The sequence below is a fragment of the Scyliorhinus canicula genome, chromosome 2 (assembly GCF_902713615.1).
Source record: "Scyliorhinus canicula chromosome 2, sScyCan1.1, whole genome shotgun sequence".
Lineage (NCBI taxonomy): Eukaryota > Metazoa > Chordata > Chondrichthyes > Carcharhiniformes > Scyliorhinidae > Scyliorhinus > Scyliorhinus canicula.
The window spans coordinates 2,020,115-2,033,666 of NC_052147.1; the positions used below are offsets into that span (position 1 = coordinate 2,020,115).

The following is a 13,552-nucleotide window of genomic DNA, read 5'->3' on the forward strand; positions in this document are numbered from 1 at the left end:
CCCCGCCATCACGGTTATCCCATCTCCCCCGCCATCGCGGTTATCCCATCTCCCACGCCATCGCGGTTATCCCATCTCCCCCGCCATCGCGGTTATCCCATCTCCCCCGCCATCGCGGTTATCCCATCTCCCACGCCATCGCGGTTATCCCATCTCCCCCGCCATCGCGGTTAGCTGGTCCTCGTGCTCAGCCACCGCCTCTTCCACCTTCTGGATCGCCTGGCCCTGGGTTCCCAGTCTCTGCTCCACACGATCAATCCCAGCCTTTATCGGTTCCACCACCCAGGCCAGGTCCTCCAGATATTCTTTTCTCTGCTGAGCAGATTTCTCATGGAGAAAGGTCACCAGTTGCTCCGTCACCACTCGACCGGCAGTTTCGGTCCTTGACCTTCCGCCATATTCCCGTGTCGCAGGCTCCACAACTGTCTTTGACCAACGCGCTCCCCTTTTCAGACCACTTCTGGTCCATGAATCCATTCACTAGTGGCGAATCCTCTTCTTCTGCTTCACCAGCTCCTTGTTTATTAATCAAGTCCTCTGTAAATCAAGGGTAAAAGGTCCAAAAAGTCCACCACGAACGGGAGCTACCAAATGTGTGACCACTCACACCATGGTCGCCACCGGAAGCCAGCAGCAAAAGAGTTGACCAGTTGGCCTGAACTCTCTGCGATTTGCCAACGTAGTGGGCCGGGAGGGTAGAGTTACAGGCTCTGAATGGATTTGAGAGTCTGTGCTCTGCAATATATAATGTATGCATTATTTTCTATATTACGTATCTGTTTTTTAAATAATCTTTATTGTCACAAGTAGGCTTACATTAACACTGCAATGAGGTTACTGTGAAAAGCCCCTAGTCGCCACATTCTGGCGCCTGTTCGGGTCACAGAGGGAGAATTCAGAATGTCCAATTGACATAACAGAACTTGTGAGAGGAAACCGGAGCACCCGGAGGAAACCCACGCAGATACAGGGAGAACGTGCAAACTCCGCACAAACAATGACCCAAGCTGGGAATCGAACCTGGGACCCTGGCGCTCTGAAGCCATAGTGCTAACCACTATGCTACTGTGCTGCCTGTAATGCGTACCATTCTCTACAACAGACTCTGTCTGCACTATCCCCCAAGATGTATTGTACATAGTTTTCTGTATTCAACACATCTTTACAACTGAAAGGTGGGAGTGCACCACTGATCTAAACCTGTGTGTACAGGATAACACATACTGCACCTACTATTCGCTATTTAACATACATGGGGTCCCTGAATTCCATGGGGGGCCACTTATGCGAGTGTTGTATCCCTGTACCAGGCTGTTCATCAGTGATGCTGCCAGCTCCTCCAACCTGAAGACTCATCACACTGAAACAACCGCTCGATATTTAATGTAACCAATGTGCGACTTGGAAGGCCGTGCACTCAAATCAGGAGAGGGTGCAGGTTGTAGCAGAGAGTGAAGGTTTGGCACAGTGAGCCCCCTGTGGCCCACGCTAGATTTTGTGGCACTTTGAAAGCAGGTATTTGGATAGAGGAACAGGCAGAGGGAGAACAGAGTCAAGCAATGAGGAGATGTGATGCCACCTCGAGTGCCAACCAACAGCTATCTCCCTCAATCTTGTTGTAGAAGAAACTGTGACCGGCGAGGAAACTTGACGTTGGTAATTCAGCCACAAGGAGCAGAAAGCAGTTAGCCTGGCAGAGTTATTCGAAGTGGAGGAAAGGCAGTGGTTCAGAGCAGGTGCTGAGGTGCCTACCTGGGTACCCTCTGGGTGCTTGTCTTTCTGACTGTCCCCTGTTTGTTACTTTGCGGCGGCCTCGGAGGGAGGAGTGTGGAGCTGCTCTCAGCTGCCTCCAGTTTCTGCTGGGTCACTTGCCAATGATTGCAGGGGCTGCTGCTCCCTGAGATTTGAGTTGCTGTTGTGAGGGGTGCTGACCACTGGGTGCTCGCCTCCATGGCCAGAAACTGGTTTTCTGCAAGGATTGCCTGTAGCACCAAGAAACATAGAGACAATATACAGATATAAATATCCACCAACATGTATACAGGAACACACGCATTAACATATACATGCATATAGTTACATACAAAAATATATATATATATATATTTGCTTATGGGATGTGGGCATTGCCGGCTGTGTCAGCATTTATTGCCCATCCATAATTGCCCTTGAGGGGGCAGTTACCCACATTGCTGTGGGTCTGGAGTCACATGTAGGCAAGACCGGGTAAGGACGGCAGATTTCCTTCCCTAAAGGACATTAGTGAACCCGATGGGTTTTTGTGACGATCAACGGTGGTTTCATGGACTTTTAATTCCATAGTTTCATTTAATTCAAATGTCACTATCTGCAGTGGGATTCGAACCCAGGGCCCCAGAGCATTACTCTGGGTCTCTGCTTTACTAGTCCAGTAACAATACCACAACACCACTACCTCCCCAATGTATTTAAATACTAATGTACAGATACATGAACACACACATATCTAAAGGTATGAAGAGGAAGAAGCCATTCATATACTATTTAAACGGAAAGAGATTGCAGAACTCAGAGGCACAATCACAAAGTGTTAGGAGCAAATACAAGTGATCAGGAAGGCAAATGAAAAGTAGGCATTTATTGAAAGGGGAATGGAATACAGAAGCTGGGGTGGGATTCTCCCCTACCCGGCGGGGGGAGGTCCCGGCCCCCGAAAGGGGAATGGAATACAGAAGCTGGGGTGGGATTCTCCCCTACCCGGCGGGGGGGGGGGGGGGGGGGGGGGGGGGGGGGGGGGGGGGGGGGTCCCGGCCCCCGAAAGGGGAATGGAATACAGAAGCTGGGGTGGGATTCTCCCCTACCCGGCGGGATGGGGATGGGGGAGGGGTCCCGGCCCCCGAAAGGGGAATGGAATACAGAAGCAGAGAGGTTTTCCTGCAGATGTACAGGGCATTGGTGACACCACATCTGGAACACTGTGGACAGTTTTAGTCTCCTTATTTGAAAAAAGATTTGGGCTAAATGAAATGAAATGAAATGAATGAATGAAAATCGCTTATTGTCACGAGTAGGCTTCAATGAAGTTACTGTGAAAAGCCCCTAGTCGCCACATTCCGGCGCCTGTTCGGGGAGGCTGGTACGGGAATCAAACCGTGCTGCTGGCCTGCTTGGTCTGCTTTAAAAGCCAGCGATTTAGCCCAGTGAGCTAAACCAGCCCCTAGCTGGTTAAATACTCCACAACCCGCCGCTGGTAGCAGCATTCCTGATGATGGGAGAATCGGGCATTAGGGGTAAAAACTGGATCGCGTCCATGCGATGTTCCGGCCCCTCACAGGTGGTGGGATCGGATTTTGCGCCCATACGCCAGCAGGAGGATACAAATGGATGCCGACAGATCTTAATGAACCATTTGCATCCACTTAGCAGGCTGGGCACCAGATTCTCCGGGCCCTCGCAATTCTCCGGGCCTCTGGGCTGGGAATCACGTGGGCGCAGATTACAACAGCTATGGAAAAACGTGGCCCTGGCGTGGTGGCTTTAACCGTGGGCCAAGGGGGTAACCCCTTACCCCAAAGCCCACCAGAGGTCCACCCTCCACCACCCTCAGTGATGCTGCTCTCCAGTGAATAGGAGGGTGCAATTAGACTGGGTGGCTCATGTACAGGAAAACACCAATGGGCAGCACTGTAGCACAGTGGTTAGCACTGTTGCTTCACAGCTCCAGGGTCCCAGGTTCGATTCCTGGCTGGGTCACTGTCTGTGTGGAGTCTGCACGTCCTCCCCGTGTGTGCGTGGGTTTCCTCCGGGTGCTCCGGTTTCCTCCCACAGTCCAAAGATGTGCAGGTTAGGTGGATTGGCCATGCTAAATTGCCCTTAGTGTCCAAAAAGATTAGCTGGTTTATGGGAATAGGGTGGAGCTGTGGCCTGAGGTGGGTTGGTGTTTCTGGTGCGGACTCGATGGGCTGAATGGCCTCCTTCTGCACTGTAAATTCAATGTCTATGTCAAATGGCATGCTTCTAAACTGTAATGTTCTACAATTCTAAACTGCTCTGAAGTAAACGGAGCACATTTTTGTAATGTGAAACTGCCACAACAGATTCTGTGGAAGCCTTTAAATTCCAAGCAGCAAGCTTAATATACGCAGCAGTGCTACGCAATGCTTCAGTGACTACAAGGGAAGTCGCCCAAGTCAAACACCAAGCTCAGTGAAGAGAGGGTGCACGCTAAGATAATTACAGCAATATATGTGGTGCCAGGGCATTGATTTTGATAAAATTATTTTCTTGGGGTAGGGTGTTTCACTTTGTTGAGTGTCGTAAGGAAGCTTTTGTTTTCAATAGGCCAGGTATTTGGGACCGGGGCTGACCACAGCATCTGGAGCCTGATACAAAGCACATTCTGTTGAGACATGCTGGTGAACGCTGAAGTAAAAACAGACCCAGCTACTGTAAAAACAACAGAGTGAGGCTGGGGCTGAAGCCAAAGCCCCACAGGCAATCCCACTGCTTTTGTTTCAGGATGTCGGAGAGTCAAATCAACACACACGCACAGAAATTCAACAGGGCAGAATTCCTCACCATTTCCTTTTGCTTTTCAACCCCCCATTTGCAATGGTAACTGCACTTTGGGTTGCATTAATATCTGATCGCAACTAGCTTCTGCTATTTGTCCTGAGGGGGCCCTAACCACCATTAGCATTTGAGGCCAAAACGTGTAATTTCAAGACAGAATTAGATACAGCTCTTGGGGCTGAAGGGATCAAGGGATATGCGGGGGGAGGATCAGGGTATTGAACTTGATGATCAGCCATGATCATAGTGAATGGCGGAGCAGGCTCGAAGGGCTGAATGGCCTCCTCCTGCTCCTATTTACAATGTTTCCATATAACTGAGGAAATGCCGCACTGTTGGACATACATAGAAACAGAAAATAGAAGCAGGAGGAGGCCATTCTCCTTCGTCTCCTTCGCCTTTTCGGATAAAGGTACCTGCCAGTAACCTTTCAGTAAATCCAGTTTGGAAATAAAGGCTGATTGTCTCACTTTCTCAATGCAATCCTCCAAACGTGGGATAGGATAAGAGTCCATTTTTGTAACTGCATTAACCTTTCTATAGTCCACACACAACCGTTGGGTACCGTCTGGTTTAGGTACCATCACTATGGGTGAGCTCCATTTGCTGCAACCCACTTCAATGATGCCATTTTTAAGCATACTCTCAATCTCTCTGTTAACCTGTGCCAATTTTAAAGGGTTAAGTCTATATGGATGTTGTTTGATCGGAACAGCATTCCCCACATCTACATCATGTATAGCCATCTTAGTACTTCCCAATTTATCTCTATAAACCTGCCCACGTGATCTCAATAACTCTTTCAGGTCAGTGCGTTTTTCCTTTGGAAGGAATCTCAACACTTTATTCCAATTTTTAAGAACATCCTCATTTTCCAATTTAATTTGAGGTATGTCAAATTCAGTCATCTGGATTTGGTTCATCACTTTGAGTTAGAATCATTAAAACCTCCTTTTTCTCTCCTTCCCTTTCAAAGTACCTTTTAAGCATATTCACATGACACACTCGGTGAGTCTTCCTTCTATCTGGTGTTTTTACCACATAATTCACCTCATTTAATTTCCTTTCAATCTGATAAGGTCCACAAAACCTAGCTTTTAAAGGCTCCCCGACCACTGGTAACAACACTAAAACTTTATCCCCACTTGCAAAACTACGAACTTTGAATTTCTTGTCCGCTACCGTTTCATCACATTTTGTGCAACTTTTAAATGTTGTCTAGCCAATTCACCTGCTCTAGTTAATCGTTCCCTAAAATTTGACACATAATCCAATAATGTAATTACCAATTTCTCACTCACCAAATTTTCCTTAATCAATTTATGGTCCTCTTACCTCATGACCAAAAATTAGTTCAAAAGGATTGAATTCGGTTGACTCATTTGGTGCATCCCTAATTGCAAACAGTATGAATGGAATTCCTTTATCCCAATCCTCTGGATAATCTTGACAATAAGCCCTCAACATTGCCTTTAATGTCTGATGCCACCTTTCTAACGATTCTGGATGGTACACAGTTGATTTAAATTGTTTTACTCCTAAACTATCCATAACTTCTTTGAATAACGTTAAATTCGATCCTTGATTGTAATTCTGTGGGTAGTCCATATCTAGTAAAGAATTTAAGTAACTCCTCCACAATCTTTTTAGCTGTAATATTACGTACTGGAATGGCCTCTGGAAACTGAGTAGACACATCCATTATAATCAAAAGATATTGATTCCCACTTTTTGTGTTAGGAAGCGGTCCTACGCAATCAATTAGGACCCTTGCAAAAGGTTCCTCAAATGCTGGAATGGGTTTTAAGAGCGCTGGTTTTATCACTGCTTGAGGTTTCCCTATCACTTGATATGTCTGACATGATCGACACAATTTAACTACATCTTTATGTATTATAGGCCAATAAAAATGTTTTTGGATTTCAGCTTGAGTTTTCCTTATTCCCAAATAACCTCTCACTGGTACCTCCTGTGCAACTCGCATCACCTCCTTTCTATACCCTACCGGCAATACTGCTTGATGAACTTCTGCCCACTTTTCATCCGCCTGCATATGTAAAGGTCTCCATTTTCTCATCAAGACATCACTTTTACGGTAATAACACTCTGGTATACTCTCAAGATTCCTCTTCCGTATATGCTTTCTGATGTATCCGTTTTATTTCTGCATCTTTCTGTTGTAACTCCGCCAATTTTCCTGAACTAAAAATATCCGCCTCATCCTCCACCTGTTCTTGTTCTTTTTCAACCATCTCATCAAAAATTGTTTCTGATCGTTGCACTTCAACTTAATCTTCACTCTTTGATTTCTCCTCTTGTCTTAACCTGTGACTTTGCGACCTTGTTACTACACAATCTGGAAAAATCCCAGGATATTCATCCTTCAACCCTTCAGTTGTCTGATTTTCCACTGGCTTATCAACCACAGTAGCCATCACTCCCACCTGCAATCCAGCTATATCATTACTCAAGATAAACTGTATTCCTGGACAAGATAGTTTCTCTATTACTCCTACTCCACTTCACCACTCTTTACTGGACTTTCCAACCTTACTGTATATAATGGAACACTACTCCTCTCACCCTGAATTCCACATATTACCACCTTTTCTGGCAATATTCTTCCCAGAATACATAATTCCTCATCTCTTACCATGAAAGATTGACTAGCTCCCGTATCTCTTAAAGTTGTGACTTCTTTACCTGCTCCTCCTGATACACATGAGTAAACTTTACCCACAGAAGTAAATTCTTTAAAGAGATCTGGCACCTTCTTATCAATCATCTCTTGATCAGCTGGTACAATCTTTTGAACCTCCTTCGCTTCACTTGGGCTTTCCTTCACCACTTCAACAAACCCCACTGTCTTATCCTGTTTTACCACATCAGCCTTCCCAATACTTTTCTTCAACCACCAACACTGTGACTTTACATGGTCTAGTTTATTACAGTGAAAACATTTGAAACTTTTAATTTTTTTTCCACCCTCCTGGATTTCTTTTTAAATCTGAGATACAAAGAACAAAGAAAAGTACAGCACAGGAACAGGCCCTTCAGCCCTCCAAGCCTGCGCTGACTATGCTGCCTGTCTAAACTAAAATCTTCTACACTTCCTGGGTCCGTATCCCTCTATTCCCATCCTATTCATGTATTTGTCAAGATGCCCCTTAAATGTCGCTATCGTCCCTGCTTCCACCTCCCCCGGCAGCGAGTTCCAGGCACCCACTACCCTCTGTGTAAAAAACTTACCTCATACATCTCCTCTAAACCTTGCCCCTCGCAATGTATACCTATGCCCCCTCGTAATTGACCCCTCTACCCTGGGAAAAAGTCTCTAACTATCCACTCTGTCTATGCTCCTCATAATTTTGTAGACCTCTATCAGGTCGCCCCTCAACCTCCGTCGTTCCAGTGAGAACAAACCAAGTTTATTCAACCGCTCCTCATAGCTAATGCCCTCCATACCAGGCAACATCCTGGTAAATCTCTCCTGCACCCTCTCCAAAGCCTCCACATCCTTCTGGTAGTGTGGCGACCAGAATTGAACACTATACTCCCAAATGTGGCCTAACTAAGGTTCTATACAGCTGCAACATGACTTGCCAATTTTTATACTCAATGCCCCGGCCAATGAAGGCAAGCATGCCGTATGTCTTCTTGACTACCTTCTCCACCTGTGTTGCCCCTTTCAGTGACCTGCACACAAAGATCTCTCTGACTCAATGGTTCTACCATTCGACTTCCGGTTGCGGTGATGTGGAGCTAAGGCGCACGTTCGGTAGCTCCCGCTATTTTCGGTCTTTTGGGCTCTTTTAAGGGCTCGTTGTGGTGCTGGTTGAACTTTTCTCGGTGTGGGAACACATCCACTGCGCTCTTCTGCCAGTGGATGGACTGGACCAGGAGCAGAGCGGTTAAAAAATCGGCTTTGGAGCAGAGAAAGGTGCGAGGCAGGAGAAACAAGATGGCGGCGGGCGGGGAGCCGGCAGCGTGGCAGCAGTGGGCGCAGGAGCAGCAGGAGCTGCTTCAGAGAGCTGAAGGCTGAGCTTTTGGAACCGCTTAAGGCCTCACTGGACAAGCTCATGGCGACTCAGACGGCCCAGGGTGTCGAATCCGGGAGCTACGGCAAAAGGCCTCGGAGAGCGAGGACAAAATCCTAGGCCTGGCAGTGAAGATGGAGTCGCACGAGGCGCTCCACAAGAAATGGCAAGCGAGGCTGGAGGAGATGGAGAACCGCTCCCATCGGAAGATCCTGGGCCTCCCGGAGGGGCTGGAAGGTTCGGACTTGGGGGCCTATGTGGCGGTGATGTTGAACTCGCTCATGGGCGCGGGGTCATTCCAGGGGCCCTTGGAACTGGAGGATGCCCATCGAGTACTGATGAGGAAGCCCAAGCCGAATGAGCCGCCTAGGGCGGTGCTGGTCCGTTTCCACCGCTTCGTTGCTGAGATGGGAGAAGGAGAGGAGCAGCAAGTGGGAGACTGCAGAGATCCGGATTTATCAGGATTGGAGCTCGGCGGTGGCAAAGAGAAGGGCTGGTTTTAATCGGACAAAGGCAGTGTTTCACAAGAAGAGGGTGAAGTTTGGCCTGTTACAGCCGGCATGCCTCTGGGTCACTTACAAAGATCGGCAGCTCTACTTCGATTCCCCGGAGGTTGCCTGGGCCTTCGTCCAGGCAGAGAAGTTGGACTTGAACTGAGGACTGGGGACTGATGTACATAGTCCGGAGGCTTTGTCCTCCATGGTATCCTTTCGTTTTTCTGGTTGTGGTTGTTAATGCCTTTTTGCCTTTTGTTTTTGCTTTTTCGTGTTTTTGGGGCTCTTATTTATTCATTTTGGTGCTTTCTTCTTTTTTCACTGGTGGAGGGCTGGGGAGCTGTTCGCGCCCTTCTTTTTCCCGCATGTCGGGTCGGGTGGGGGGGGGTGGTCTGAGATGGGAGCGCGGGCTTTCTTCCTGCGCTGGAGTAGCAGTGGGCGGGACCGGCACTGGGTGGGGGGGAGTTGTGGTTGTGTTGCCCTGGGGAGGGTCATCGGGGTGGTGGGAGCAGCCGGGGTCAGCAGGAGTCGGCTGACTTACGGAAGTACGGTGGAAGGGATTATGCAGCTACGGGGGCCCTAGCTAGGTGGGTGGGTGGGTCGGGGGGGGGGGGGGGGGGGGGGGGGGGAGGTACCGGGTTGCTGCTGGAGGGGCTGAAGGGGAACTGCTGGCGACAGGGGGAGTTGGGAGGAGGGTCTGCCACCATGGGGAACGGGCCTGGGGGTTCTCCGGGCACGTGGTGAGCCGAGGGAGGGTCATGGCTGACCGGCGCAGAGGGCGGGGTAAGACTCCCCCGATTCGGCTGGTCACATGGAACGTGAGGGGGCTGAATGGGCCGGTGAAGCGGTCCCGGGTCTTGGCGCACCTGAAGGGGCTGGGAGCGGACGTGGCCATGTGCCAGGAGACGCACCTTAAGGTGGCGGATCAGCTGAGGCTGAGAAGAGGTTGGGTTGGACAGCTGTTCCACTCAGGGCTGGATGCGAAGAATTGAGGGGTGGCGATTTTAGTTGGTAAGAGCTTGTTGTTTGTGGCGTCGAGTGTGATGGCGGACAGTGGAGGTAGATACGTAATGGTGAGTGGTAGGCGGATGGTTCTGGTTAATGTGTACGCCCCCAATTGGGACGATGCAGGTTTCATGCGGCGAATGTTGAGCCGGATTCCGGACCTGGAGACGGGGGGATTGATCCTGGGAGGGGACTTTAATACTGTGCTGGACCCGGCTCTGGATCGTTCGAGGTCTAAGACGGGTAAGAGGCCTGCGGCGGCCACAGTGCTGAGGGGGTTTATGGATCAGATGGGAGGGGTGGACCCTTGGAGGTTTTTGAGGCCGGGGGTAGGGAGTTTTCCTTTTTCTCACATGTCCACAAGGCTTAATCCGATTGATTTTGTTGTACTCAGCAGGGCGCTAATCCCGAGAGTGGTGGGGGCGGAGTATTCAGCGATAGCCATATCTGACCATGCTCCGCATTGGGTGGACCTGGAGCTGGGGGAGGGGAAGTATCAGCACCCGTTGTGGAGGTTAGATGTGGGGCTTTTGGCAGAGGAGGAAGTATGTGGGCGGGTCCGTAGGGGTATAGAGGGGTATTTGGAAGCTAATGACAATGGGGAGGTGCAAGTTGGGGTGGTCTGGGAAGCGTTGAAGGCGGTGGTTAGAGGGGAGCTGATATCTATTCGGGCGCACAGTGAATGGGGGGGGGAGAGGTTGGTGGAAGAAATGGTAAGGGTGGACAGGAGGTATGCGGAGGTCCCGGAGGAGGGGCTTTTGAGCAAGCATCGTAGTCTCCAAGCGGAGTTCGATATACTGACCACCCAGAAGGCGGAGGCGCAGTGGAGGAAGGCACAGCGAGCGGTATACGAGTACGGGGAGAAGGCAAGTCGGATGCTGGGCCACCAGCTCTGGAAGTGGGAGGCAGCGAGAGAGATAGGGGGAGTTAGGGATGTAGGAGAGAACCTGGTGCAGGGTGCTAGGGACATTAATGGGGTGTTTAGGTCCTTCTACGAGGAGCTGTACTGGTCGGTGCCCCCTAGGGAGGGGGGTGGGATGGACTGCTTTCTGGACAAGCTGGAGTTCCCAAGAGTGGAGGAGGAGCGGGCTGAGGGGCTGGGGGCCCCAATCGTGTTGGAGGAGCTGATTGAGGCGCTGGGGAGCATGCAGACAGGGAAAGCACCGGGACCGGATGGGTTTCCGGTGGAGTTTTATAAGAAGTTCTCAGACCTGCTGGGCCCGCTGTTAGTGAGGACCCTGAATGAGGCAAGGGAGGGGGGGGCTTTGCCCCCGACAATGTCCAGGGCAATAATTTCACTGATTCTGAAGCGGGATAAGGACACCCTCCAGTGTGGGTCTTACAGGCCAATCTCGCTCCTCAACATGGACGCAAAGTTCTTGGCTAAGATACTGTCCAGAAGGGTGGAAGATGTGGTGCCGCTGGTTATCCATGAGACCAGACGGGGTTTGTGAAGGGAGAGGCAGCTAAATGTCGATGTGCGGCGGCTACTTAATGTTATAATGATGGGCGGCGGAGATAGTGGCATCGATGGATGCGGGGAAGGCCTCCGATCGGGTGGAGTGGAGCTACCTGTGGGAAGTGCTGGGGAGATTTGCGTTTGGTGAGGGATTCATTAGGTGGGTGAAGCTGCTGTATAGTGCTCCGGTAGCGAGCGTGGTGACAAACGGGAGGTCGGAGGATTTTCGGTTGTCCTGGGGAATGAGGCAGGGATGCCCCTTGTCTCCCCTGCTCTTCGCGTTAGCGATTGAGCCCCTGCCCATGGCGCTGAGGGATTCGAAGACCTGGAGGGGGATTGTGCGCCGGGGGGGGGGGGGGGGGGGAAGGAGCACTGGGTGTCATTGTACGTGGATGATTTACTGCTGTATATTGTGGATCCGGCGGGGGGGGGGGGGGGGGGGGGGGGGGGGGGGTGCCTGAGGTGTTGAGGATACTTGGGGAGTTTGGGGATTTATCGGGCTATAAGCTCAATGTGGGGAAGAGTGAGCTGTTTGTGCTGCACTTGGGGGACCAGGAGAGGGAGACAGGGGAGCTCCTGTTGAAGAGAGCGGAGAGGAGCTTTAGATATCTGGGTGTCCAGATAGCTAGGAGCTGGGGGGCCGTTCATAGGCTAAACTTTTCGAGGCTGGTGGAACAGATGGAGGAGGAGTTCAGGAGGTGGGATGCGCTGCCACTCTCCTTGGCGGGCAGGGTCCAGTTGGTTAAGATGATGGTGCTCCCAAGTTTTTGTTTCTCTTCCAGTGCCTCCCCATCTTGATTCTGAAGGCTTTTTTTAGGAGGGTGAATAAGAGTATTCTGGGGTTCGTGTGGGCCCCGAGAGTGAGGAGGGTATTCTTGGAGCGAGGCAGGGAGGTAGGTAGTTTGGCGTTGCCCAACCTGTGTGGGTACTACTGGGCTGCAAATGTGGCGATGATCCGTAGGTGGGTGATGGAGGGGGAAGGTGCTGCATGGAAGAGGATGGAGGCGGCGTCCTGTGTGGACACGACTTTGGAGGCACTGGTGACGGCCCCGCTCCCGCTCCCCCTGGCAAGGTATTCTATGAGTTCAGTAGTGGTGGTGTCCCTCAAAATTTGGGACCAGTGGAGGCGGCATAGGGGGGGAAGTGAAGGCCTCAATCTGGACCCCGATACGGGGCAATCACTGGTTTGCACCAGGGAGAATAGATGGTGGGTTCATGAGTTGGCACAGGGCAGGCATCAGGCGGATGGGGGACCTCTTCCTCGACTGGAAGTTTGCGACTTTAGAGGTGTTGGAGGGGAAGTGGGGTCTCCCCCCTTGGACTGCTTTCAGGTATATGCAGATTAGGGCGTTTGTTAGGCGGCAGGTGGTGGAGTTTCCGCTACTGCCGCCAAGGTGGGGTGCAGGATAGGGTGCTCTCGGGGATGTGGGTCGGATCTCGGCAATTTATCAGGTGATGCAGGAGGGGGAGGAGGCCGCGGTGGAGGAGCTGAAAGTGAAGTGGGAGGAGGAGCTAGGGGAGGAGATCGACGATGGGACGTGGGCGGATGCCCTGGGGAGGGTGAATTCGTCCTCTTCTTGCGCTCAGCTCAGCTTAATTCAGCTGAAGGTGCTGCACAGGGCACACATGGCGGGGGCCAGGATGAGCCGGTTCTTTGGGGTGAAATCAGCAAATGGACATTCATAAGCTTGCAGCGATTCACACATATCCTGCTGTGACTGCAGCTTCTCCAAAACTAAAATGAAACCAAACCCACCCTGCAGCAAACAGCCTAAAGAGAAAGTTAAAAAGCTGACAGACAGCCCAGCTCCACCCACTCTCTGACATCACTGCAGTAGTAAACACCCATTTCTTAAAGGTACTCTCACTACAGATATTTATATACATACCCATTATAAACACCCATTTCTTAAAGGTACTCTCACTACAGATATTTATATACATACCCATTATAAACACCCATTTCTTAAAGGTACTCTCACTACAGATATTTATATACACACCCA

At 50.5% G+C, this 13,552-nt stretch overlaps 1 protein-coding gene across 3 annotated transcripts in view; it reads right to left on the bottom strand.

Moving 5' to 3' along the window:
- The window catches only part of ttll5 (tubulin tyrosine ligase-like family, member 5), a 509,143-nt gene that overhangs the window by 85,448 nt on the left and 410,143 nt on the right, over positions 1 to 13,552 (bottom strand). For all 3 annotated transcript variants that reach the window (XM_038821737.1, XM_038821754.1, XM_038821747.1), the window contains exon 30: positions 1,753 to 1,982. In XM_038821737.1, coding sequence (XP_038677665.1) covers positions 1,753 to 1,982 — 230 coding nt within the window. The remainder of the gene's footprint in view (positions 1 to 1,752; positions 1,983 to 13,552) is intronic.